Raw genomic sequence first — 27910 nt, 5'->3', positions numbered from 1 at the left:
ATTTTAACTTAATTAATTTTCTTGTTCATCAATACATGAACATTATTATTGCACATAATTCCTCTGTTTAAACTTTATAATTCGACTACTAGTAATTAATTCTTAATGAAATTCAAGCTGTAGCAAAATCAATCCTATAGTCTTCAAAGCGGACCTCAAAGTAAGAAACCACCCTCGCCTAGTCGCCTCCTTAATGGGTTGGCCTTGGTATGTTGCTAAACTTTCCTTACAGATTCCCACTTGGACTTTGATTTGTTTAATAATTTGAATAATTGGGCTTGGGCCTGAGCCTGAGTGTTAACCCTACAGCCCTCCTCATTGGCCAAACCCAACCTGATTTTTAAGTGCTTTTATTAATTCAAATTTCCCCCTATCAAACTTTTAATTTATTTAATGTAATTATTAGTTTTAAAATTTTACTTATTTAGTATGATAAGTTTAATCTCAAAAGTGTAATTTGATTTAAGTAGAGTTCCTCATTGAAAAGAAAAAAGTGTTGTTAATCGCCTAAAGCTCTTCGTGCAGATATTTTTATATAGTAAACTACTTCATGTTTAAGGAATTTAGCCATTTTCGTATCTGTTTTTTTATCTTTATTAGAAAATTTCCTTCTTATTCAAGAAGGACCGGCTAAAAACTTAATTTCACCGTTTGAATTGTCTCTAAATATGAATATATCACTCACTCACTCCTACTTGTTTCATTTTGCCAAACTTAAGAATCCTTTATCCTTTCGTTTTGCATTTAATTGACTTTAAAAACAAAAACAAAAAAAATAAAATAAAATTAAGGAGGCTTAAATTACATGTTGAAGGGATCTAGGCCACTTCTTAAGGCAAGTAGAAAAAAGAAACAATCAAGAAGAAGGAATCAGCTGATCCAACGTCATTAAATGGACGGTCTAGATTAGTGAAAGCATCACACTAGCATGCTCATGAAAGCACAACAAGATCACTCAATTCTTCGCTTCCTAACTTGTAACACAGACGCCCTCCCTTAACCAATATCTTCGTACACACATCTTAACAAATTCAATTCGCATTCTTTCTAAACAACCGAATTGCTTTTGATCTAAGCATTAAATCGAAATTATTTTGTCTCAGTTTCAGCTTTTGGCTGTTTAACCGAAACTTCTATTAATATTTCTCGCTGGTGCATGGACGTCACGTTGATCCACATATTCTAGGGCACGAATTCTTCAAGATTCAGCATCAATGGCTTCGTGGCTCAAAGCTGCCGAAGGTCTGGATTTTGATTCCATTTGCATTTTTTTTTTAATTTTTCTTTTCTAATATATTTGTGAAAATTTAGTTATCTTTTGTATAACTTGATCGATTGTGAGATTTGAATCTTAATTGAAATGAATGTTTTAAGATACTATCGAATGCGAGGTTGGTTGGTGAGGTTACGAACTTATTTCTGGATTTAATTTGCAGATTAAACTTGATTATTACATTGATCTGGTATGATAATTTGTTGGTCATACTTAGAAATCTCGTAATTAAGTTCGCGAAAGTTTATAAACTTCCTTGTTGTCAAATGCTTTCTGTCATTGCATCTTCAGTTTAAAGACTATCTTCATTTTTATTTGATTTTCTGTTTCTTTATCAAAATCATTTTATTTATTATAACTTCATGGCAGTGCTTTGTGCAAAGTTTTTGAGTTTGTCTCTTCCTTGGTTCAGATTTGTTTGAAGTTGTAGATCGACGAGCAAAGCTGGTTGTCAGTGAATTGGCCGATGAGCAATCAGATTTGCAGACACCGGGTATAGATCTTTTGTTGACTGAGTCTTATGTATATTCTCAATATTACAGTTAGGTTTGATGTATGGATGGACTTTGATTCTTTCATCGTTGCATCAATTTAGGGAATAGTTAACTTCCACAGCAGTTGATGGCTGTTTAGGCAACTCTGTCTTAACTGCAGTTGTAGCCTTGACACATGAGTGTTGTTTGCTGAGTTGAAATGTTTATACTGGATGGCTGCAAACAATTGAGAGTTAGTAATGATGTAGAATTAAGTAGCTAGGATGTGCTTTGAGTCTCAAGGCAGCATTGACTTTTAGTTGATATCCTTGTATAAATGACCATCTTTAGCAAAATTCTTTGTGCAGGTAAAATTTAGTCATAATTGCTCTCAAAAAAAAAAAAAAATTGACTTGGTTAAAAGAGGTGAATTTTTTATATTAAATTAAGGCTTTCTTTCAAATTTACAACATAAAACTGCGTTGGAGTTACCGTTATGATTTCACCCATGCTATGAAATATTAAAAGTGAATCTTAATGTATCACATGGAAATTGTAGAAATGGTTGTTTGTTGCATTGCCAAGCTATAAGTTGCCTTGACTTTCTTGTGTTGTAATATATTTTGTTTCATGTTGTCTTACCATAGTCCTTCTCCTTTTAATTTTAAGCTTCCAATGGACAAGGATCTCAAGCCAGGAGGCCAAAGTCAAGGACAAAGGTAACATGCAGTTTCCTATCTTCTTGTGGTCTAAAGTTTATTCACGTCTAATGACTGTAATTAAGTACTTTAACTCACACATAGGTGGTTGCAGGCTCAAAAGAGACTCTCCACCAATGAATCTCAAAAATTAGGTGATATTGCACAGGAGCAGTCCCACACAACATTTCAGTTAGATTTAACATCTGACAAAGATAGGGCTGCTCCTTCAGCAGTTGAAAATGAGAGGACGATTTATGATAAGACTCCAAAAAATGAGCAGGAACAAAGTAATGAAAAAGATGCACCCAGCATGCCTTCAACAGAGCCACCAGCAAATGCAGCAGGTAAACATGATACTGATCTTGCAGAAGTTCCTGTAACAGTTACTGATGCAGACTCTGCTATATCAACTTCAAATGGTGAGCTTCTCAATGAGAATGCTTCAGATGTTCATGTGGAACAATCTCCTCCATCATTGCCTCCTAAAGAAAATAAGATTTCCAATGAAGATCTTTCAAACGATGCTGGTGAAAAAATCAATTCTGAAGATGTTGATGTTCCTCTGAAGATAGATAATGAGAGATCTTTATCTGTAGTTGTTGAGCCTACTGTTAATAGTGAAAGTTTATTGAAGGATGCTGATTCTAAAGTTGAATCTGTTGCTGCTCAGAAGAAGCAACAAGAGCGCAAAATGGATAGTCCACCTATGAAAGTACAGGACCAACTTGAGGAGGCTCAGGGATTGCTCAAAACTGCAATTTCCACTGGGCAGTCAAAAGAAGCAAGGTTGGCTCGGGTAAGATTTCAGAATTCATGTACCTTGTTTTAAGGAACAGAAGAATTTGACAATCATCTGTCTGCTAGAAAAGATCTGTCATCTGTCTGGAATGTTTCAAAGAACTGAAGGATTACTATATGATTCAAAGGGAGCTGTTGAATATGGAGCAGAAGCATAAGAATGTGATGACTTATGTGGACTGTTTATTTTTAGGAATTGAAATTTTCTGAGATAAAATGCTTTACAGGGTAGAAATCATCATTTAATTTGTCCATCTCAGATCAGTACTGTTAGTGGGTTGGATACTAGTTGAATTCACATTCTTTTTCACTTATAACACATTAAGTAGGAAATGATTGAGGAAACTGTTTTGGAATCACCTTACAATCAAATTTTTTTGGAGGAAATTTTATTCAGACCTAAGGATTTTCCAAAGAACAATGTTTCTTTCAAATAAGCCTATTTCATTTGGGACCTGAATGTCCACTTTTTTCCTATTGAAATATCAGCCCCTTCTCTATGTGTTTTCATCAAGAATTATCTGCAGATGAAAAGATGTCAAAGGGGCTACTTATTTCCAACCAGATCCTCTATGATTTCTTTATTTCCTCCTCCTTTGATCTAAGTTGGACGTTAATTTGTATTACCACTGAGAAACTTCTTTATAATTTATTCTTACGAAAGTGTGAACTAGAGGTGTTAGCTTAATCCCGGACCTAAGCTTTGGAGCCTTCCTATTTTCCTTTTGATTTTTGTTAATTTTTAGTTAATAAATTCTCAGGTTTGTGCTGGACTTTCATCACGTCTTCAAGAATACAAATCTGAAAGTGCACAGCTGGAGGAACTTCTTGTTGCAGAGGTGAATCATCATATTTGTTTTCAACCTTATCATTTGAGTGAACATTCAACCCTGAATTTCTGTTTATAATTTTTAAAATGCTTCTTAACAGAGAGAGCTGAGTAGATCATCTGAGGCTCGAATAAAGCAACTACAGCAAGAATTATCTGCTTCTAAAAGTGAAGTAACTAAAGTGGAGTCAAATATGGCCGAGGCTTTAGCAGCAAAGAACTCAGAAATTGAGGTGCTTGTCAGTTCTATTAATACACTAAAGAAACAGGCTACTTTATCTGAAGGAAACCTTGCTTCACTGCAGGTAGGTAATGTTTTCCGTGCACAGTTCAGTTTTTGATTCATGATCCTTTTTTTTTACTTTTTCCTTATCCTTTGTCTGAAATGGAGTGAAATTCACCATCAAACTTCTGGCCATTCTGCATCCTATACATCTGCTTGAACTGTTTCATCTAAGAATCGTTTAAATCTGGATTGTTATACTATGTAATACACATCCAGAAAAAGTTCTTTCTTATAAAGATTATTTTAGCTTTTTATATATTATATTTTATAATAAATTAGAATTATATATCTTGTCTGTTTATTTACCATCTAGTAAATAAGTTTTGACATTTATAAAATTGATTGATTTCAGATGAACATGGAGTCCATAATGAGAAATAGAGAATTAACAGAGACGAGGATGATGCAGGTAAATTAGTTGGTTTTTCATGGCTATTGCTTTTATGATATGGATACTGGACTATCCTTGTAAGTTTTCTTTCTGTATCAGATTATTAGATCAGTAAGGATTATACTTCTTTATTAGGCTTTACGGGAGGAGCTGGCATCTGCTGTTAGGAGAGCAGAAGAAGAACGTGCTGCACATAATGCTACCAAAATGGTTCTGACCAGTGACTATTTGTTTATATATTTATTTCCAGTTCGTTTCCCACAATTTAAAATCTCTATATGGTGAAACAGGCTGCTATGGAAAGGGAAGTTGAACTGGAACATAGAGCTGCTGAGGCGTCAACAGCACTTGCTAGGGTCCAGGTAATGTAAGAACTTATAATGCTAAGGCTTGTTTGCTCATTATAGTGCATGATTCTCTTGCCAAAGGATGTTTATTTCTCTAGAATGTCAATCATGTAGTTTTGGTATGCTGCGCTTTATTTGTTTGGCTATTTTTACCATTTTTATGAATGTCAAGACCTCTTGCTTTTATCCATAGGTGTTGATTGCCATATTAATCATATTTCATGCTGGTCGAAATTGAACATAGAATATTCTCTTTAAAGAAATTATATGGACCATTTTTTATCCCAAAAGTACTTGTTTAGTGTTTAGGAGAAATTGTCACTTGCAATACAAGAAAATTGTCCTGTTAGCTTGATTCCCTAATGCGCTGCGTTTAGTAGTTTATGTATTGAAGTAACTCAGTTTTACTGCCATATATGCTGCAGTGAAGATCCAAGGTTTTTAGTATGCATATGCTCTTAATTTATAGGATTAATATCTGTCAAATTTAAATGAGTAACAAGAATTTTATAATCAGCGTATCTTAACAGACTGATAGGAACTTTTCACTTGTTATGACAAGTTTGGTGATCTTAGTAACAAATAACATATCCTCCAACTGGTATTGTACCTTTCAGTGTTTCCTTATCAATGAATCTCTGCAATCTCTGGATCACTTTACTAGTCAGTGTCATTCTTCCTACTGCTCTGTTTCTGTTCAGCATATTCAACAGTCTGTTCTGTGTTAACTTCATGATGGGTTCTGTCCAGAATTTGGACTTTCAGAATATATCAATAATGGAAACAAAATGGTTCAGTTTATTATTTTCTCATTTGAACTGGACACCTATTCTTTGGCCTTGGTTGATATTATCTCATCTAATATTATAAATGCTTTTCCCTCAGAGAATTGCTGATGAGAGGACAGCAAAGGTGGGGGACCTTGAGCAGAAGGTGGCGGTGCTTGAGGTATGTAGACAATTGGTCAATAACCATTCTGTAAAAGGTTTTTTTTTTTTTTCCACCTATTTGATAAATCTATAGTTTGAAGCTTCTTGAATAATTAGCTTTATATGCCATTAGCTTGAATGTGCAACTCTAAATCAAGAATTGCAAGATATGGAAGCTCGTGCTCGCCGTGGACAAAAGAAGTCCCCTGATGAAGCAAATCAAGTGATCCAGGTACATATTGAAACAGTGTGCACCTGAAATTTGTTGGTTGAACTCTTCACAATAATGTTGGTATTCCTGGGAAATTAACGTTTTATGAAGAAATAATTCCCAGTTCCTCAGTTTATGACTAATCATTGTGATTCATGAACTAATGCACTTTCCTAGATTTTTTATATTGTTAGAAATTAGAATTTACTGTATATGAACTTCAATCTTGTGCTTTGCTCTATGATATTGCAGGTATTTCACCAATTTGATCTGCTTAAGTTCAACGGTTAAAAATAAGTTCTTATAATCTGATGTATAGTGTGCCAAAAGAGATATTAGTTATGATAACAAAAGAAAAATTGGTATGAGGGGGATTTGATTACCTAGGCATGGCCTTGGGCATTTTTAACTTTAGTATCACTGATGAGGTTTAAACGATAAGATGCAGGCATGGCAAGATGAAGTGGAACGTGCACGCCAAGGCCAGAGAGATTCTGAGATCAAGCTTTCTTCTTTGGAGGCAAGTATTTGTTGCTTGATTTCAAAAATAAGTTTTGAGATTATATGCTAATATCTATGAAGAGTTCCATGCCAGAGTTTGTTTGATTGAATATATAAGATAACTTGCCTATCAAAAACTAAGTTTTCAACTTTACATTGTTAAGGTTTTTTTTTTTTTTTTTTTTGCAATGACTTGATTGCTGGTTTAATTGCAGGCTGAAGTGCAAAAAATGAGAGTCGAAATGGCTGCCATGAAGAGGGATGCTGAGCATTATTCGCGAGAGGTGATTACTCTACTTTATATGAGGCCTTTGCTTTTCCTTTTGTATTTTTATCATCAATTTTTGGATTCTTAAATTAGGGGCACAAACAACTTATGAGTCTGTGACTTAATGACAAACGGGCTGCCAACTTTCGTGGAACTGTTTTTTTAGTGCCAAATAACCTTGACAATGATTTATGTATTTTGTAGTTCTGTTGAAGGCACCGTTATCAGTTGTCTAGTTTTAGGCAGTTTGTTTTTAGTTATAGCTTCAACTAACTGCCTGGTGCAATTGTCATGTTAGTCATTCTCATAACAATAAATGTGTGGTTAAATCATAACTTGAAGTTATATATTCTCTTTGTAAGTTATGATGAACTTGCAAAGTTGAAATGCATCATAATGCTCTGTGCTTTAAAAGTCCTCAGCCCATTGTGTAGGAATTATTTTCATAGTTCTTCTGTTGGGAACTTAGTTAACAAAGTTCTTCATACAAACCCAACCAATATTCAACACAAGCAATGTACAACACCAGCAACAATAATGGAAATGAGGAAAATAAGAGCTATTTGTCTTTGTTCGATAATTACATCTAGAACAAACAACACATCCTTACAAAATTCCCACTAACAAAGCAAGAATAAACAACAAAACCTCCCCAGTGGACTGGCTTTTGAGAGGCCAACCTCCCACTAATTTTTTTCTCTTTTTTTCCTCTCCTCTCTCAATCAATCTCTTATTGTTGCTTATTCTCTAATTGCCTAGACACGATCCTGCCATGTGCTTTTTGCTATCTTAAGTGGTCCCCCATCTCCCTTGTGAGTCATCTGTGCTGCTGATCCCCTTCTCCTATGGGTCACACAAATATCAGTCCTGACATTACCCCGCCCAATAAAAGCCACCTTGTCCTCTAGGTGGAAATGAGGAAACTGTGTTCCCAAACTTGTGGTTGTGTCTTGTGAAGACAACACAAGTTCTACTGAGTTTGTAGTCTTTAACCGAACAGGAAACACGAGCAGCTAATCAATCATGTCAATGAAGAATATCTGTACAACATCTGCCTTGAAGTAGAAATTCAAGTGCAAAATTACAAAAGAAACCAAACCCTGCACTGCTTATGTTCCTTGTTCCCCGATTGTCTTTATTTTCTTTTCCAACCATTTTTAGAGATGGTGTGTAGAGTTCCATAGCATTTGCCACTAGGGTTTTAAGATTGAAAGTTATGTAAACAAGCCTTCGCACTTGTTGATGTGTCCTCAAAGCCTTAATCACAGTTGGATGAAGTCCACCATGGGGAAGATTGACAAGAGCAACACCATTTTTAAATTGTTGCATAGAGGAATTTTCATCTATTGTAGTACAACTCTTCTACACTTGTTTTTGAGGTTCTTTTCCACTACTTTCTTAACACTCAAAAGTGCCAACACCATTTTCAGGCTCATGGCTTGAGCTCCCTTCACTATTTAGAATTTTTCCATAGAGGAATCTTTTACTTCAGTTGCAGCAATATCTATGTCATTATTCAAAAGATGCATGCTCATTTTGTTTCTAAGGCACATTTAGATACTCTCTTAACAAAGATCCCATTACATCCTCTACCTTTGCATGGACAAATTTACATTTTTTCATGCTATGAATTTCAACATTCTGATAAGCATTTGAAACCACGGAAGCATTTATGTCAATGCCGATGACCAATGACCATGCCAACACATGTGCTAATGCGAGCCTAATTGTTTTAGTACCACAATTTCTACATCATATAACAAGTTATCAAGACCCAAATCAGCTCAATCCCCAGCAAGTGCATGTAATTTCTTTGTAACTAGGGTGTTAACTTAGAAAAAAGTTGTTGGGTATAAACAAAACTAGAGATTGCTTATACAATCATTGATTCTTGCATTCAGACCATCATGGGTTCCCTCCAACTCGGTGATGATTTTTTATTTTGGAATTTTTAGTAGGTGCAATGGAGCATTGGCTAGAGCTACATTTTATATTGCTCGATAATTCTTAACAACCAATGTTGTCAGTGGTAAAGAAGGAGAAATTGTAGTGGCTCCTGCGAATGCTTGAGCTAGCTTCTCAAACTCACCATTTACTAGTGAATCATCAACACCCAATGAGCAGACCTTAATAAGACTCGACCTTTGACTTTGACTTAAACAAAACCATCTCCTCTAGACTTTGGTTAAACTGAAACAACGTCATGGAGGAGAATATACTCTTTCCATAGAGAGTAGAACCCATTGGACCACAAACAGGGCATGAAATCCAAGTGTGGGGCAGTGTTGAAATTCTCGAGGTTGTTGTGGAGTTTTTGGGGATCCAGGTCAATGATTTTGGGGAGAAAGGAGAGAAGGACGCTGGTTGAGGTTATGGTGTGGGTTGATCAAGTTAGAGAGGACATGGTTAAGGCTAACCGATTGGGAGATAATTGGTCCCCAAATCTTCCACCCCCATCGGTAATGAACCTGGCCCAATCGAAGGCACCTTTCCTTGTTGAAGGTTCTTGAATACCCATTCTGGCCTCGCTTTTGACAACATAAGATAATAAAAAGAAAAACTATTCCTAGAAATTGTCATCATTTTACCCAAAGCAATTGACTAAATTTTTTGGTTGTTGTGTTTCACCAAAATCAGTCAATTTTCCATCTGAACCTGCTGATTTACCATTTAAAACTTATATTGAGTTTGAGGTGTTGCCAAAATCTGTTGATTTACCTTTGTAATATGTCGATTTACCCTTTTGGGCAGGTTTCTCTAAAAACTTGAGATTTTGACCATCCATCGCATGAATCCTCTGGTTTAGGACTTATCTACTTCTCCTCTTTTCTCTAGCTTGTTGTCACTCACAATCAAGATGCCACCATTCAATCCATCCTCACATTCTAGCAAGATCTCCATGACTTGAATTTGCAGTGGTGATTTGATCTGGATTCTTTCTCACAATAAAGACAATTTTCCTCCTTCCCCTTAGCCCGAGCTTTTACCTCTGTGAATCACCAAATAAACATCCATTTCCCTATCTCAACCTCCATGAAATCAACCCTCCCTATCCTTCAAAATCGTAATTGCTCTAATACCAATTTTGATATGTACCTAGCCAATATTCAACACAAACTACAGTTATGGAAATAAGAAAGTAAGAGTTTTTTTAATTGCCTTTGTTCAATAATTACATCCAAAACAAACAACACTTCCTGACAAAATACCCTCTAACAAAGCAAGAACAAATCAACAAAACCTGCCCAATGGACTGGCTTTCGAGAGGCAAGCCACTCTCCCCAAGTGTTTCTCTAAGATTTTTTCTTTTGACTCTCCTCTTTCAACCAATCTCTTATTGTTGCTCATTCTCTAACTGCCCAGACACATTCCTGCCACGTGTGTTGTTTTAGCTGTCCCAAGTGGTCCCCCATCTCCCTTTTGTGTCCCAGTCCCCTTCACCGCTGGGTCATATGAACATCAGTCCTAACAGATAGCCCGTGGCCCCCTCCCTTTTCCCATTCTCTTTTTAAATTATAGTTTAGCCAGAACAAAAATACAAATAAAGAATAGTTGCAGATGCAGAAGTTGCATGATGATGAATAGATAAAACAAAGTATTTATATCTATCCTTGAATGCAACATCTTATAATTGGAAGCTAAAAGAGACACTCTGCTGTTTGGTGGTTTCCAAGCGATGAACAAGAAGAACGTTATGATTCATAGGTTTTACATCATAATGGCAAATGTTTTTGTGTCAAGTGTTCACAATAATTTTTTCAGCAGGTATTAACTTTGTTTCAGGCATGCATTTGAATTTTGTATTGAGATACCTCTGCTGTCTTCAAATGCTAAAATACTATAGGGTTAGTTTCTTTTTTAATTTCGTTGGGCTTTTTTTAGACATCATGAGTCAGCATAAAGTTTAAACCAAGTTTCCTGTCTTTGTTCTAGGGAGAAAGTGAAAGTTATCTGTCTCAAATCAATTAATAACATGTGAAGCTTGGTTCTGTTTTTTTTTTTTTTTAAAAATCATGCTAACCTTGAAGGTGGAAGGGAGGTAAAGATAATTTCTTGAACTTGACAATGTAGTTGTAGATGTTAAATTTTATCATGTTGCCCTTCAATAGGCTACAACATTTAAAATGAGACAATATATATAAATTTCATTTATCTATACGATTTTTGCTTTTCGGTTTTTGGGTTTGGCATGAGTTTGTAGACTTTAGTCAAGTGTCATCTTATTGGTTCTACCTGCCTTTTAACAGGAGCATATGGAGCTAGAGAAACGTTACCGTGAACTAACTGATCTTTTGGTAAGATGATCTTAGAATTATCTAGTCAGTTAATGTATCATAATTATGATTAAAGTTCTGCAGCTGTAAGTGTCATCTATAATGCAGTACTACAAGCAAACACAGCTAGAGACCATGGCCAGTGAAAAAGCGGCAGCAGAGTTTCAATTGGAGAAGGAAATAAAGCGTATTCAAGAAGCACAGGTCTGTCTTTTGGCATTTTATGCCCGCTTGAATAATATCCTTTGTTTTTCTTTTCTTGATGTGCTTCTCATGTTGTATGAAGTAATATATATATTATTTGTTTTCATTTGATGTCAACATTATCTTGATCAGGTTGAGGCAGAAAGAAGTAGAGTTTCTCGTAGGACATGGTCTTCTTCTTGGGAAGAGGACACTGAAATGAAGACACTTGAGTATGTTGTTTCTGAATTCATTATGTGTTGATTTGAAAAAGGTGTTGGAAGCCAGATTTATGATTTGGTTGTAGTTATTGAATGCATTGAGCAGAGACTTAAACTCGTCCACTTGGATTTGTCACTCTTGTCTTCCATCCTAATATCCTTATTGATGCTTCCAAGCAAACAAATCTTAAGTGAGATTGAAATTGGTTCCTTGGCCGCTCTTTAAAATCTCAGTCGGTTAGGTTAGGTGCGGTGTTTGCCTTTGATAAAATCTTCTGGTATTACTACTGTCTGCCGAAGTGGCCTTTACTTCTTTTTCTGGTACTTAGAATCTTCCTTGTGCAACCTGTTGGACTTTCTGAAGCGCATGAAATAATAATTTTAGTTGGCTTTTCCTGTCTTGATCTTTCTCTTCCCATTCAGCCCCCTTCCCAGGTCTGCAGACATGTTTTTACTTTTAGAGCAATGCTCTTTGTACACAAGTTTTGGTACACAGATAATGTATCAATATATAATTGAGTATTTTTTTATTTTTAATTCAAAATGATCCAATCACATAATGATACATCATCTATATATTTAAATTGTATACAAAAAATATGTACATATAGTTTTATTGTTACTTTTAATTGGTTTCCTTTGGATATTGAATTAACTGAGTGAAATCAAAGTGAACTAAAATTTCATGACCGACTCAACTGTACATCCTCATTTGGACAACATATGTTCGCTGATATCTCTGCATTTGTATTGGGACTTCATCTTAATCTGTGTTTTCTTATAATATGGTTATTGCAGGCCACTCCCCTTGCATCATCGGCACATGGCTGCAGCGAGCTTACAGGTATACCTGCTCTCATATCTCACAATATGCTTGCCTTTTCTTTTAACATTTTGCTTCGACCTGTTCATGCAGTTGCAGAAGGCAGCAAAACTATTGGATTCTGGAGCCGTCAGGGCCACTAGATTTCTTTGGCGATATCCAACAGCACGTGTAATCCTGCTTTTCTATCTTGTAAGAACTGTTCACCTGTTAGTTAAAAGATCTGAACATAACACAGCAAAGAATATAAATTATGTGATAATCATTATGAGGAATCATGTGCAGGTATTTGTACATCTCTTTTTGATGTACTTGTTGCATCGCCTTCAGGTATGTCTAACTGGCTATTTTTACAATTGTTCTTATTTGGGTTTTTTGGATGTCAAATAATTAAAAGAGAGAGAGAGAAATGCTACTCTTAACTGTGTCTAATTTTCCATCTCAAATTAATGTGACAAGTAATTGACAATATCACATATATTAAGATAAAACTATGAACATTTATAGTGAATACTAATTTAGATACTAATGATGATATTTCATTATATAATTGAGTGATTTTAAATTAGGAATAAAGTAATATCTAGGGTTGAATTTAAATCGAACTGAGTTCGAGTTCGTTTAAATTCGAGCGCATCTCAAAATTATACAAGCTCGACTCACTTGAGAGAAACCAAATTTGAGTTATATGAGCTTGACTCACTTGTGAGAAGTCGAATTTGAGTTTGGTTCAAGTCTAAGCTCGATTTGGTATTGTTGTTGAATTAAAAATAACTAAAACGATATCGGTTTAATATATATTTGTCAAAACAACGTTATTATAGTTGATTCGTATCAAAATTTTTATGGCTTACGAGTTTGGCGAGTCGAATATTCTTAAAGCCCAAGCTCTAGCTCGCTTGAGTCTAATTCGAACAAGTTTAACTTGAATTTAGTTCTAGTAATATTTAGTCATATTATGACACATCATTATTAATATTCAAATTGATATTTATTTTAAATGTATATGGTATAGCTCCATATGTTATGTTGGCATCCATACTCTTGATGTTACACATCACTTAATTTTATGTGGACACCAACTATGTGTTGTTTGCAATCAATGAATGCAGGAACAAGCGGATAATATGGCTGCTAAAGAAGTAGCAGAATCTATGGGTCTCACCACTGGTAACTTGCCATGATTGAATTTCTTGAATTACTGATCTCATGTGCTGCAAGGATGTTGTGTTCGAATTTTTAACAAATACACAGGACTAAAATATCGTGAAATTGTAAAAATTACTGAAGGATGGAACTGTCACTGTCATTGTTTTCTCTTTTCATTTCACAATCGGGGAAAATTTTCTGCGGCTTGAAATTAGCAAAATAGATTCGGGTGAATCTGGACGTGTGACTTTGTCATCTAGGCATTAAATGATAATTAATAGTGTAAGAAGTTTCATAATTGAAAGGAATATTCTTTTATTTATCAAGTTCATTTGTGAACAGTGCCACGTTATTATTGGTTACTATTTTAATTTTTGTTTTTATGAAAATTCTTTAGTAGGATATATGTGCATTCATGATTGACGATTTTTAATTTTTAAGTTTTTTAATTGGAATTTGTTGTGGGTTAGCTTCAATTCGTGAATATCAATATATTATTATATAATTAAATAGTTAAAAATTAATAATATAATAATATTCAATTATATGATAACATATTATTATTTATATATAAAATTATGTATATAGTTTTGTTAATACAAATAGGTGTATGAAGTGTATTAAAATTATGATAAAATCAGTCAAATATGATAGTTAAATGGATCAAGGTTTTAAGTTTCATTGAAATTTATCATCCTTTCAAATGTATACATAATCCAATAGAGTGAAAACGGATAAATTATTTTCAGAATGAGTGGGAATGGTCTTTGGAACTTTCCATTTTTGTCTCAATTTTACACATTATGATGCTTAAATCCCAGCGGTCTCGCTGTAGTAATTTACTAAGGAGGGGAAGGGTATTATCGTATTAGGGTTGGATTAATGGATATAAATTTAATCCAATTCAAGTTTTATTTGATTTAAGTGACATCGAATTTGGGTTTGAGTTTATTAAGTTTGTTTCAAAATTATTTAAATTCGATTTAATATTGTAATTGAACAAAAAAGATTAAAATAGTATCATTTTGATATTTTAGTTAATTTATATTAAAAATATTTAATTCTTAAATTTAAGGTTGTATTTTAGTTTATTTGAATAAACTTATTTTTAACACATTTAAACCGTGTTTGTTTTTTAACCTAGATAAATTTGATTCAGATAAAATGCTAAAGGGAATTGCTTACCTCTGACAATATCTTTCGTGTACTTTATTTTCTCCGACGAATCAATTAATAAAATCTTTTATTACTATAAAAATCAAAAGACAGTCTTATTGATGATTTCAAAACCCTTTAGTACGATGAAATCTTTTATTGTTATACGATTATTATATAATTTTAAATTAAAAATAAAATAATATTTAATTATATAAAAATAAATAATTATTAATATACAAATTAATAAGTTAAATATGTATATTTCTTGAAATTTATTTGATATTTTATTGAGAAGCTCTGTTATTTTAACATGATCACTTTTTTTTTTAAAGTAACATGATCACCATTCCTCTTGTCTATTTGCTAATTGACACTAAAGCAAAGCATTGTCTATACTACTTTTCTTCTGCCTTTAACTTTGGCCAAAGCCAAAAGCATTTCCCGCCCAAACCTTGCTTGCTTACTTGACAATTCTCATATTTTAAATTTAGAAAAAATTAAATTTTTACTCATTATCTATTTTAGACAAAAAATTTTGTGAAACAAAAAGTCAGAAATTTTGCACATATTTTTATTTGCTCTTTTCTTATTTTTATTCCTATTTTCTCTTTTCCCTTAATTTTTTTCATTTATCTCCTTATTTTTTATTTTTCCTTTTAAAAAATTTTAACAATTATAATATTTGAAAATATTATGGGTATTAATAAATTATTTTAAAGATTTTAGAAATTTGAAAAATGTTTATGGGTGTTTTGAATTTTTTTAAATTTTAATATATTATTATGTAATTTTAAAAATGATGATTATATTCACAAATAATAACAAAATCATGTATCTCTATTTTGAGTATATAAATATATATATACTTGATGATATTGATTGGGTGATTTTAAATTAAATATAATATATATATTTATTTATATATTAAAAAATACATATGCATAATATTACTCCACAAACAATTACCAAAATTGGGACTAATTCAGTTAAAAGTTAAAACCTTTCATCAGGAATAAACAAACACTTATTGGACTAATTGTATATAAAAAAATGTTTTTGTATAGTTTTATTATATTTAGAATAGAAGTTTAAAAATGTTTCTTAAAATTGAAAAACATGGTAAATAGAAAATTTTGACAATGGATTTGAGAGTATTAGAATTTATAAGGAAAACTCATGTAATCGAGCCTATTTACAACAGTAAAAATAGAGAGGCGGGGAAAAAAAAAAAAAGGTGAATACAAAGATAATTTTGGCTGTACCGTGACAACAGCTAACTTGTGGGAGAAGGGTGGTCATCACTGTTTTCTATTATAAATAGAGGGAGAATCAGTTTCATTGCAAGTCAGTTCCATTGTATTGCAAGGTTGAAATCACTGTTTTCAGTAGAGGGAAATCAATTTCACTCTGAAATTTTATGTCAAACATGTCCGATTCTACCCCTCTACCGCATTCTGTCCAACAGTTGATCAACGAAATCTGTACTAACCAGAATCAACGGCCACCGGATGCCGAAGCAAGAAAAGCACTCGCTTCTCTCGGTGAAGAAGAAGCTCTCAATGTTCTCCGTATAATCAAGGGCAAGACAATTCGTTCTTCGATTAGTCGTTTCATAATGTACTTGATCAACCAACGCCACAACAACACACACGAGTCCCCGCAGAAACGCCCCCGTCTTTCGCCGTCACACTCTCATGATGGAAGCCCTGTCAATATTGTTCGTCACATGAATCCTTCTCAAGGTTCTCAGCTATCTCCTTTCTATTTTTCTTTTATTTTCTTGTTCAATTTGTTGTTTTAAGTAGTTAGATTTAGAAATCAAGTGTTAATCATTCTTGCAGTCCTAAATGATGATATGAGTCGCTCTCCGGTTCCGGAGCCCCCGAGAGGTTCACCTTTGACTTCGAGTACGAGTTCACGCATGGAAAGTAACCGAATATCGATTCCTCAATACGTTGCGTTGGGAGAACTTGAGTTCAGGAAGGCGTTTCTTATTTTAAGTTACATCGGGAAGTAAGTTACTATCCTTGGTTCTCAAACATTTACCTGTTTTCCTTTATTTCATATCTTTTTTTGTGCAGGAAAAAGCTGGAAGATGCAATGAGTGCTGATAAAATTCGGGAGCTGAAGGATTTGTCAATGGTCAACCTTGAGTCGAAGCTTTGGAGCACTTTCAAAAATGATATGGACCCGAAGGACCGACGAATGGTTTATGCCATATTCTTGATAATGTGTTACTTTTTTTATTTTAATTATTATAATCTACAAAAGGTTAAAACCTTAAAAACAGTTTTGTTTTTCGAATTGTGGGCTAGGAAAATGAGTTGTTTGATTTGTTGAGTTGAGATATAAATTTCTTTTCATCAGTTTTTTCCTTTGATATGGGTGCTCTCTTCCTTACATCATATGCATGACTGATCGCTTGTTTTCTTATGCAGTCTATAGACTGGGATTCTGGAAAAACGCACATCTATCGTTGTCATGTATCCGCTGATGGCAGTTATACTTTCAAGGTTCATTTGTCTTATTGATCATATGCATGCATATATATCTTTGTGGCACTAATTGTGACTAATTTTCTGAACTCCACGTCTCCTCAGTGATTAATATTTATAATCATTTGTTATATAATTTTCATTAGATCCTCGGCTTTACTGCTCATGTTACTATTTATCAACAGAATACTATTTAAGATCTTTCAATTAATTTTTTTTTTAAAGAAAACTGAAGATTAGATATATTTCCTTCTATTTTTATATAAAAAATTTACAGGGCCCTTATCTAGATCGAACAAAAACTCACTTACAAAGAGTACTGGGAGATGACAACGTTCTCATGGTCAACTTTGAAGTAGACGAGACGTGTAATCGAAATTTTGGAGACAGTTCCACTGATCATTATGATAAATACAGAAAGATCGGAAGAGAGGGTATCCTTCTTGGTCTGCGTCGCTATCGGTTTTTTGGTGAGTCTTTTCATTGCACTAATGTTTGTTCGGTTATTTCCCTTTTTACTGTAAATAATTGTGAAATTTTTTAGTAGTAGTAAGAATCATTGAATAACTCTTATTTCTATCTCAATATCGTTACTGATCAGTGTTTAAAGATGGCGGAAAAAAAGAAAAGAAGAAGGAGCGGCCAACATCATCCTCTGTCAAGTGTTATTTTGTGCGGTTGGAATCTGATGCAATCATTGACAACAGCCAACACTATATATTATCCGGAAAAACTGTAAATGAAGCAAGAGCGTTATTTATGCACGTTTACACTGCTTCAAATGTGGCAAGCTATATGTCACGGTAATACGTAAGCTTTTTAGGACCCAATATATTTGTGTTCTCTTGATAATAGAATTTAATTTTTTCTGTTGAGATTTCAGGCTTTCTCTAATTTTGTCCAAGACCATGAAGTTAGAGTTGGATTTTACCGAAGTAACTGTAGAGAGAATTGAAGACATACCTTGCTGTGTATGATCTATGGTTTAATTCCCTCTTCAGATATGTTGCCTTTCTTCAATAAACTAAGTATAGGTCCATTTGTTCGCTCACAAACAACTTCTTTATAATCCCATTCACAGGATGAAAATGGCAATCGTGTCTATAAAGATAAGAAGCTTCTTATACATACTGATGGAACTGGTTTTATATCAGAGGACTTGGCTCTAAAATGCCCAAATAATGTCTTTAAAGGGAAATGCGGAAATGCTGACAGTGAGGTTTGTGATTTGGAGCTTGATCTATAAGCAATTAGTTTCCTGATGACTCAGAAAGAATTTTAAATGAATGTGAAACATCAACCTGAATTTAAGTTTTACAAGCATTTGTGTTTGAAATGCTTTTGTTTTCTTCAGTTCTTCAGAATTTTCAGCCACTTTCTCTCTTCTAGTTTATATATCTATTTAATTTTTTCGATAAACTTGTAGGTCAAGCTTTAATGTTGGTTTCTTTGTGTTCTGCTGATTGAGAAATTAGCATTAATATTTTAGTTAGAAGGTGCAATAGCTTATACTGCCACAATGACCATGTGTCAAATAAATTTAACTTATAGGTGACATTCTTTGATGCTTCTGTTAGTCTGATGCATGCAAGACTTGTCTCCTGATTCATATTATTTTCAATGTCATTAGAGACTCGCTATTAGGAAAGATATTGAAGGGAAGTTTTGTGAGAGGGATCAGCCAGAATCTCACTGTGGGGTGCCAGTACGTGCATCACTTTTTTTTTTAAAACTATTTTTATAATTTATTTGCAATGTTCACAGTAGACCTTAAAATCTGTTGTTTTTTCTCTTTTCTTCCTTGTTTCTAGCCTCTGCTGATGCAGGTCCGACTCTTCCATGGAGGTCGTGCTGTAAAAGGAACTCTGCTGGTGAACAAGAAGGTATAAATATGCCATTTTGCTTTTCCAGAAGAAGAATATAGTGCTTTGATTCCAGCCTTTTAATTGATGATTGTTTGAGGGATTGAGTTTAGTTCCTGTATAATTTTCTAATACATATACACTCTTCTGGTTTAGCCAATAATATTTTATGTGCTAACAATGGGTACAAATGTTACTGTGGTATTATGTGATTGAGTGATTTTGAATTAGAGATAAATGTAACTCTCAATTAAACGAGGACATATCAACGTTTGTATCTGTGTTTATATCCATTGTTTGTGGATGCAGTATTACTCATATAGGAACGGGATAGGTTTTGATCTCATGTGTTAGTGTGTGAAGAGTAGATAAATAATTAACAAAATCTTATGCTTATTGTACAAACAAGCCATAGACTACGATCAATTTTTTGGTCCTCTGTTACTGACATTGATTAAGTTAGTTGAAAGCTGTTAAAGAAAACTTCACATAAACGTCTCATGAAGCTCTTATATCTTTATTTATTTTTATTGTTCTTCCTTAAAGAAAAATTTTTCAAGTTATAATTGAACCAAATGCAATTGAAACAGAGTTGCTTTTCAGGGCTCATTTGATGAAAACAGTCCAACGTAATGAAATTAGACTGAAATCTATTGATCTACAAGCCTGTACACTTTGTGGACCTTACTAAATGTATCTTTTTTGGACAAAATGTCTTCCCTGAAATGGACTGTACTTCTGCTGGATTTAAATGTTTTAATTTGGGTTAAGATAATAAATAGGGAGTGAAACTTGACCTCATGATTAAGAAAGGTATGAATCACAGGTTTATAAAGTTAATTATCATATTTAATTGGTTATCCAAAATCATACCTTTTCATTTGGTGACTAGGGGTCTTCAAATTTTTTTTTTTTTTGAAGGATTCAGATGACCTTAATAAATTATTCTCATTATTTCCTGATAAAGGTTTGTGACATTTGTTTTGATAAACAAAATTTTGCATTTATTAAATATCCTATCATGGCTGGGCTCTTATTTATGACTAGTTGTCAAAATAATGGTGTTATCATTTCTGAATTCTGTAGCTTCCTTCACAAACCATTCAGATCAGACCTTCAATGATCAAAGTTGAGGCAGATCCAAATCTGTCTGGTAATCAGACAATCAATTCGTTGGAAATAGTCAATACAAGGTACTCTTCAATCTGCTCTTATTTCATATTATTTTCATTTTGTATGCATCACTGCTGCCATGATATATATGCCTTTTGGAATAGCATAAGCCTGTCTTAAAATGAAAATCATAAAATTCAATTGCTGACATTGATTCCAAAGCAAAGTCACATTGTTGGTTTGAGTTGAAAATTTAGACAGTAGTAGTCTGGAACTAGTTTATTCAAATGTGAAGTATAAACCTTGGATAGAACTTTCTTAAACTGGTGTTACCAATTTGGATTTTCTAGCACGATTATGAAAAGTTTAATGCATCCTAACATATACATATATATTCAGAGGAAGTTAAATTTTCTGCTGTTTTTCCTATGTTTTTGGTAAAGGTTTGTAACTTACCCTTCATATGCCAGCAAGCAATCAAGAAAGACGACTCTATCTAGGAATTTAATTGCATTGCTCAACTTTGGAGGGGTCCCAGAAAGTTTTTTTTTGGATATAGTGAGAAATGCTTTGGAAGATGTGCAGAGTGTTTTCTCCAAGAAACGGAATGCCTTAAAAGGTAGTTTTCCATAATCTATGCCACTGTTAGTTTGCAACAACTCATTTTGCCTAGACATTTTCATTCTTTTTAGATCATATATGCAATTACTGGCCATGCTTGTATTTTCTGTTTTGGTCTCTTCTTAAGGATTGTTTTAGCATTCTGTTATAATATTTTTTTGTCTAAACTTTTCCCTCCCGCAATCTTTCTAGACATTGACCCACATGCTTTGTCCCATAACTCCTTTCTGCAGTTTCCTTAGCTTTTCCGAATTCTTTTAACTCCTTAAAGTGGGTATTTTAAGCAGTTTTTTTTTTTTATAATTTTTTACAAATGCAGTTTCCCTTATGCATGGTGGAATGGATGAATTCATATCCGCAAGAATGATTTTATCTGGGATTTCTCTTGATGAACCATATTTGAAGTGTCGTCTGTCTACATTTCTGAAGAAGGAAAATGAGTGTCTTCAAGATGGAAAACTTCCTATAACTGAAAGTTATTACTTAATGGGGACAGTCGACCCCACTGGAATCCTGCAGAGTGATGAAGTTTGCATAATACTGTAAGTATGTTCATTGCACACTTCTGTTTGATGCAATAACATCTGCCATTCTGTTATGAGGATTGCTTAGGGCTTTCTTTGGTGCAATTATAAATGTTATTTTAATTGTTTTAAGCTGTTTTCGGTAGTCAGAAGTTACTTGCAGTCCCTGGTTTTAATTGGTTTTTCTTAAAAGGATAGAGGAAGAGGTGTTGTCTGGTCAATGGCCCTTACACAAACTTTTTTGTGCACAAATCAGAACAACCGGTGTCCACATTCAAACAGTTCCAGTACTAGATGTTTTTTTAAGTGTTTCCTAATAGTTCACATCTTTTTTTTTTTCTTCCCCAAGATTTATCAATGTTTTATCTTGACCTAGGCAAATAAAGAAAGTTTGTGATGCTTTGATTAGATTGCAACAAACAGAAAGTGCTCATTTGTAAGGTTGTCCCTAATATAGGAATGATGGCCAAGTATCCTGGGAGAAGGTTCTAGTATATCGCAATCCTGGTTTACATTTTGGAGATATCCATGTCCTGAAGAATAAATACGTGAAAGAATTGGATGACTTTGTTGGAAATGCAAAGTATGCTATATTCTTTCCCTGCAAAGGTCCAAGGTCACTGGGAGATGAGATAGCAGGGGGGGATTTTGATGGTGATTTGTATTTCGTTTCAAGGAATCCTGAGGTGTGTCTTATTTCACTTGAGTTTTTTATTATATGCATATTTTTGTTGTTGAATTATTATTTGCATTTTTTATTTAAATTAAGTTCTTTATCTATTAAATTACTTTAGTTTAGATGATGTTGCCCCCTCCTTTTAACTTTATTGTTCTTGTATCCAAGGCCAAATTTCATTAGTGCCTTCATAAAGCTTTAAGGGCTCAAATACGCGAGAAAATTTTATTTAAATGTTACAACACCTTTCAACTCTATCTGAAGTAGTAGAATATCCTTGTAAATCTCAATTTAATTAATTTAGAAATTTTAATCATGTTCATTGATCCTTATCGTACTATCAAACATTCTAAGTGATTTTAGACTTTCTGTATTTTTTTTTATTACTTCACTCATATCATTTAATCATACTTGGTTTGCTTAGCATCAAAGATCACATTATTTAAATGTCAATGATAATTTAGAAAATTGAAATTTTACATGATCTTCTTCAATCAGGAGAAATTTTAGTAGGTTTATATTGAACATAATTATAAGTTGTAATATCTTACCTTGTTTAAGAAGAAAAAGTCAAGTTTATCTAAATAATTTATAAGTTCTTAAACTATTTTAATCCATTTTGAGTTGTAAGATAGAAAAAGAAAATTAGGCAACACCTTAATAGTGGATCAAATTATTACCATCATTGTATCCTATCAACATTGTCAAATAATTAGCATTGACGTGTCCAATAGTCTATTGGTCATCACGTCAAGAGGTGTTGATCCAATGGGTAATGTTCAGTTCCAGTTTAATTAGCATCCATCTGTCCGATAGTCTAATTATTAGTTAATCCAATGGCTAGTAGGGATGACAATGAGGAGGGGCGGGAAGGGGATATCAATCCCCGTCTCCGTTATGAAAATAACAAAGAATCTTCATCCCCTTCTTGCGAAGGAAAATCCCCTCCCCGTCTCCGCGGAAAAAAATTCCCTCTCCGTCCCTGTGGGGAAAAATCCTTTCCCCGTTCCCACGGAGAAAAATCTCCTTTCCATACTCGTAAATATAAATTTTAATTACTTCTTATATTTCAATAAATAAAATAAATAATACTTTTTTAAAATATTACTTGCTACAAGAGCTGCAAAATATTCATTGTTATTTTAGTTCAAATACAAAGTTTTCATAAAATTTAACAATATGCAATAATCAATCTCTTCATTAGTAGCTCTTTATGTTAATATCATCATTAATTCTTTATGTTGATACAAAACAACATTTTAAAAACTAACATGTAATAATCAATTTTAAAAGCAAAATTAATTTTAAAACAGTTTACATAGGAAATACTAATGAATTTGCAATTAAAAATATTAAACAAATTAAAATATACTAGAAATTATTATATTAATATATTAGATTTACGGGGTGGGGAGGGGAACGGGTGGGGAACGGGAGGGGAGGGGCGGGGACATATGTATCCCTGTCTCCGGCCCATCCCCAATTACAGGAATTTTTTTCATCCCCATCCCTGCCCCTTTTCCCTTTTTTATTAGAGAATCTCCTCTTTGTTAGGGTCAAAGAGGGTCGAAATCCTTAAAATCGGGTCTAAATTGTCATCTCTAATGGCTAGCCCAAAGACACAAAAGTGGTTCTGGTTCAAAACACGACCCTTGACCTCATCCAAATTTGTCTTCAGTCCTCGAAGACAATCAAATACCTTTTCTTCTATCAACCTATTCTTGTATTTTATGTCCTCATTCAGAGTCCTTGAATTAATTTCATAAAATAGGTTAATTTCTTGTCACAACTCAATCAAAACACTAAACTAGTTAGTTAAACTCATATTACTTTGTTGGGTTATTTGAATCTTCGACCGAATCTTAAACCACTGTGAAATATTCTCTAAATCAGAATCAATTTATTGTACTGCTTTCCAGATCCTTTGAGTAATTTGGTACAATAAAAAAGTTCTCTTTATTTTTGGTTTTGTCAAATTAATAAGCCACACCATTAGAATGGAATTTTTTGCTTCCCAAACAGTGTAATTTGTGTGGGCTAGAGTTTCTGTATCCAACAGTCAGGTTTCCCAATTTTCCTTTTCCTCTGGTAGCTGACATTAACATATTGGAACCATTCGTGAAAATTCGTACCATTTGGCTGGTGTTGAGTTATCTAGAGAGCATGACTGTCCATAAAGTTGAGAGTTGTAATCCTAGACGTTGAATTCACTATAGATGACTCTGCTTCTGTTTGGTTTGATGGGTTTTTATTTTAATCTTCCTGTCCATTCTCGTCTTAAAATTATTTGTAATTGTGGGCAAGTTCAGGGTGGAAATAGATAGATCGGTAGTTTTCAACGAGATAAGAGTTGATCGGCGGCTTCAGAGAAATATTGTTTGCTTTTTGGCAACAATAAGGGAGGGTCAACACTTTTTAAGGGAAGATTAGCACTCTCTGATAGTATATTGACAATTTTTGGATAAAAAAATTTTCTGGTAGGATTTTGACAAGGCCTGGCAAGTTTGGTCTTCGTTGGTGATAGATTTCTAAAGTTTTTTGGTAGTTTTTCGGCAATATCTTCAATAGATCAACACTTTCTAGAGGTATATTTTCAATTTCTGATTTCCGCTCTGACGAGTTTAGTCTTTGTCGGCGATAGGTTTCTGGAGCATCCTGACAAAATCTCAAGTAGATTGCCACTTTCGAGAGGTGGACTTTCAATTTTCTGGGTCTGATTGGGTTTCTTGTAGAATTCCGACAAGTTCTAGCAATCTTCAATAGCTTTCTGATGTATTAAACCCAATTCTCTCCTAGAAAATGGTGGAACCTTGGGTCTGATACCATGAAACAGTGGCCTCCTTCGTTTTGAATTAGTTTTGTCACTTTTTCATTAAACAATGGAGGGATTTATATAAACAATAAACTAGTAAAAATCTACACAAACTGGGAATTACAATAGGAACTAGAAAGTGAAGTAGAAAAAAGAAATATAAAATAAATGAAAAATCAAAATTATCCTAAAACAAGAAGATATTCAATCAACCAAATTGACTTTCCAATAATGCTCATACGCCTTCAGTAGCATATGTTTGGTCCACTTTGCTTTTTTCCTTGTCCTGTGCCAGTGCTGGATGGATATCTGCACAAATTGAAATTAAAACTGTGTTTAGTTTGGGATTTTGTTTATGATTGATGGGATTTTGGTGATCTAATAGTCTGGCACTTATTCCCATATTCTTCAGCTTTTGAAACATTTCAGGGCAAGTGAACCATGGACATCTAAGCCTTCAACAAATAACATGTCCGCTAAAAGACCAGGTGACATTTCGCCTGAGGAGTTGGAGGATGAGCTTTTCAACCTTTTCTTGACTACAAGATTTGAACCCAGGTGTGCAGATGATTGTGTACTGCAAAACTTTTTTTTTTCCGTTGTAATGATCGAATTCTGGCTAATGCAACTGTCATGGGCTTGATTGAAGTAAACAGATATGGATTAGATTGGCTTGGTCTGTTGTTTGAAATTTCCTTTCCAAAATTAACAGTTTATTATCCCTTTTAAAGTTCAACCGTGGGCTTCAAAGGATTTGTATCTTTAAGGCTTAAAATTGTTAGTCGTCAAAAAGCTGGGCCATAGCCATATATTTTTCTTTTAAAATCTGTGATTTCCCCATTTCTGAACAAAATCTATTTTGGGCAATCCAGGAAGGAACTCCTTTGCAATAGTTCTCAGCAAGGTTTTTTTTTTTTTTTTTTAATATTGAAATTTCAGTGTAAGCATCGAAAGTCCTTTTCCTTTAAAATCCATGATGGTAATGACTGAAATCCTTTTGGCTTGCCCTTAGCTATGCAATGGGTCAGGCAGCTGATAGTTGGAAGGCAATTATGGATCAACTTCTGACACTAGGAGATGAGAGTGCAGCTGAGAAAGCTCTTTTGAAAGAAAAAATTTTTCGATTGATTGATGTATACTATGAAGCTTTAGATGCCCCAAAGAAGAGTGGTAGAAAGGTTAGTTGTCAAAATATCTAACTAATTTAAATTCATGAACCTTGACTTACAAGGGATCTACTGATAGAAATATTGGTCCTATATAAAGCTGGCAGTAACACATTTTCCTCACTACGAAACAGATAAAAGTTCCAGAAGACCTGAAGGCAAAGAAGTTTCCTTGTTACATGGGAAAGAAGGCTTCGATTACTTTTGAATCCAAATCTGTCTTGGGAAAAATTTACAATACAGTGAAAGAATATAAAGGACAAGAAGTATCTGTGGAAAGTAAGTATTCTTTCAAAATTGAGGATTTATACATCATATGGTGTTAATATGTAGTAGATTCATATTGTTGAATTACCATGTATGAGTTTTAACGAGTAGGAGTTGCAAAATTGCCTTGCTTTTAAATCTGTTTAGATGTTTGGAAACTTCCTCATTTCAATGATGATGAAGTCCCCAATGAATGCAAGATAAAATGGAAAGGACTATATGATCAATATAGGCAGGATATGAGATTGGCCTTGAAGAATGGTGGGGAGGGCAAAGATGAGGCAGCCAATGAAGTCATTAAAAAATATAAGCAGGTTACTTTTCTACTCCAATTTGTATGACATTAAATCCTGATCAGCATGAAATTCAATTGCTGTAAATCGTTTTCTGCGTTGCTAGTTTACTTATCTGTTGTTTTGGTGCTAGATATTATACAAGGCAACGGAGTTCGAACAGAGCACAAGGAACATACAGGAGATCTATGATGAGGCTCTTGTAATATATAACTTGGCTTATGACCATGCCAAAAGACAGGGAGCTGTTGGTTATTGTAGCTTTGCTTGGAAAGTTGCAGGTTCAGCTTTATGCAAATTTTATGCTATGAAACAGGGTGAAAGAACTATGCTTTGTTTACCTTCAGTACTTCAAGAAATATTTGGTTGAAAAAATGTTTCTATAAATAATGTAGCCCCGTTGTAATATAAATCGACCTTTGTGTAATATAATATCCTAGTATATTCATATTGTTGGCATGTGTTTGAAAGAAGTCAAAACAGTTGTCCTTGAATGAAGTTCGCAATTGTATCTGGATTTGATTTTGTAAGTTTTGAATTAATTTCTTAAGCATACTTGTTTTCGGAATTTTTTTTCATTTTTTAAATAATTGACTTATGAAGTTATATATTATCATTATATGTTTATGGAAGTTGATATAATTTGTTTCTGTATACATAACAATTATCTCAAAATCAAAGAATGTATCTTCTAAAATGATTTATATTGATGTTCAATAATTATATAATGATATAAAAAAAAGTGATAGCTTACAAGAAATTTAATATAAAGGGGGTAATACCCACCATGATGTTGATGAGGATAATTTTGTAAATATATACTATATTGAGATATTATCAACTATAATAAAAAATTAGGTAGAAAAAGATAAAGTTAAATTAAAATTTTAATATTAAAATATCGTATAAAAATATCAATGTTTTTTGTTTATTTTTTCTAAATAGAATTTGTTGTGGGCTGGCTTCAATTCGTGAATACATATTAATTTGTATAATGTGTATTTTACCAATTATGATGCTTAAATCAGAGCAGTTACTGTAGTAATTTACTAAAGACGAAGAGGAAATTGTTTGTCAACGGCAATAACTTATGTGCATTTTATCACGAATAATAATTTTATGTACTCGTTTTAATTAAAATATATATTTACGTATATTATTATGTGATTTAATATTATTTATTTTTAATATAAAATTATCTAATTATATAATAATATATATTAAATATATATTTATTTATATATTTAAAATGAGTATAAATGTTTT

The 27910-nt window shown here is 33.4% G+C and overlaps 2 protein-coding genes across 5 annotated transcripts; both read left to right on the top strand.

Moving 5' to 3' along the window:
- The first annotated feature begins 920 nt into the window (after window positions 1–920).
- Window positions 921–13998, top strand: LOC123194778 (golgin candidate 1). 3 transcript variants are annotated; one of them, XM_044608185.1, is made up of 20 exons: window positions 921–1242; window positions 1686–1766; window positions 2416–2465; window positions 2550–3243; window positions 4007–4084; window positions 4176–4379; window positions 4713–4769; window positions 4887–4961; window positions 5042–5113; window positions 5984–6046; window positions 6161–6259; window positions 6681–6758; window positions 6955–7023; window positions 11255–11302; window positions 11390–11485; window positions 11618–11697; window positions 12484–12529; window positions 12602–12700; window positions 12794–12838; window positions 13621–13998. In XM_044608185.1, the coding sequence occupies exons 2-20, from the start codon at window positions 1740–1742 to the stop codon at window positions 13690–13692; spliced, it is 2052 nt and encodes a 683-aa protein (XP_044464120.1). In that variant the 5' UTR covers window positions 921–1242; window positions 1686–1739; the 3' UTR covers window positions 13693–13998. The 3 variants fall into 3 exon arrangements, with proteins under 3 accessions (XP_044464120.1, XP_044464118.1, XP_044464119.1); XM_044608183.1 differs by having other exon boundaries at window positions 923–1242; window positions 2560–3243; XM_044608184.1 differs by having other exon boundaries at window positions 924–1242; window positions 2560–3243; window positions 6687–6758.
- A 2162-nt stretch (window positions 13999–16160) lies between these two features.
- On the top strand, window positions 16161–27164 carry LOC123194546 (probable RNA-dependent RNA polymerase 5). 2 transcript variants are annotated; one of them, XM_044607788.1, is made up of 19 exons: window positions 16161–16557; window positions 16657–16828; window positions 16897–17023; window positions 17254–17328; window positions 17588–17780; window positions 17912–18113; window positions 18194–18281; window positions 18392–18529; window positions 18941–19015; window positions 19122–19193; window positions 20259–20365; window positions 20729–20904; window positions 21226–21448; window positions 21888–22116; window positions 25331–25476; window positions 25931–26096; window positions 26219–26363; window positions 26499–26665; window positions 26778–27164. In XM_044607788.1, the coding sequence occupies exons 1-19, from the start codon at window positions 16233–16235 to the stop codon at window positions 27012–27014; spliced, it is 3063 nt and encodes a 1020-aa protein (XP_044463723.1). In that variant the 5' UTR covers window positions 16161–16232; the 3' UTR covers window positions 27015–27164. The 2 variants fall into 2 exon arrangements, with proteins under 2 accessions (XP_044463723.1, XP_044463724.1); XM_044607789.1 differs by having other exon boundaries at window positions 16162–16557; window positions 20756–20904.
- Window positions 27165–27910: the final 746 nt, after the last annotated feature.

This window comes from Mangifera indica, chromosome 13 (genome assembly GCF_011075055.1).
Source record: "Mangifera indica cultivar Alphonso chromosome 13, CATAS_Mindica_2.1, whole genome shotgun sequence".
In the NCBI taxonomy this organism is placed as follows: domain Eukaryota; kingdom Viridiplantae; phylum Streptophyta; class Magnoliopsida; order Sapindales; family Anacardiaceae; genus Mangifera; species Mangifera indica.
This window is presented reverse-complemented; position numbering and strand designations above follow the sequence as displayed.

What these genes read in the sequence shown, in the direction of transcription:
- LOC123194546 (XM_044607788.1), top strand. Translation starts at nt 16,233, where the DNA reads ATGTCAAACATGTCCGATTCTACCCCTCTACCGCATTCTGTCCAACAG. An exon ending in ATTTTAAGTTACATCGGGAA is followed by an intron (nt 16,829 to 16,896) that starts GTAAGTTACTAT and finishes TTTTTTGTGCAG; the next exon opens with GAAAAAGCTGGAAGATGCAA. An exon ending in GCGGAAATGCTGACAGTGAG is followed by an intron (nt 18,530 to 18,940) that starts GTTTGTGATTTG and finishes CAATGTCATTAG; the next exon opens with AGACTCGCTATTAGGAAAGA.
- LOC123194778 (XM_044608183.1), top strand. Translation starts at nt 1,215, where the DNA reads ATGGCTTCGTGGCTCAAAGCTGCCGAAG. An exon ending in ACTGAAATGAAGACACTTGA is followed by an intron (nt 11,698 to 12,483) that starts GTATGTTGTTTC and finishes TGGTTATTGCAG; the next exon opens with GCCACTCCCCTTGCATCATC. An exon ending in TAATCCTGCTTTTCTATCTT is followed by an intron (nt 12,701 to 12,793) that starts GTAAGAACTGTT and finishes AATCATGTGCAG; the next exon opens with GTATTTGTACATCTCTTTTT.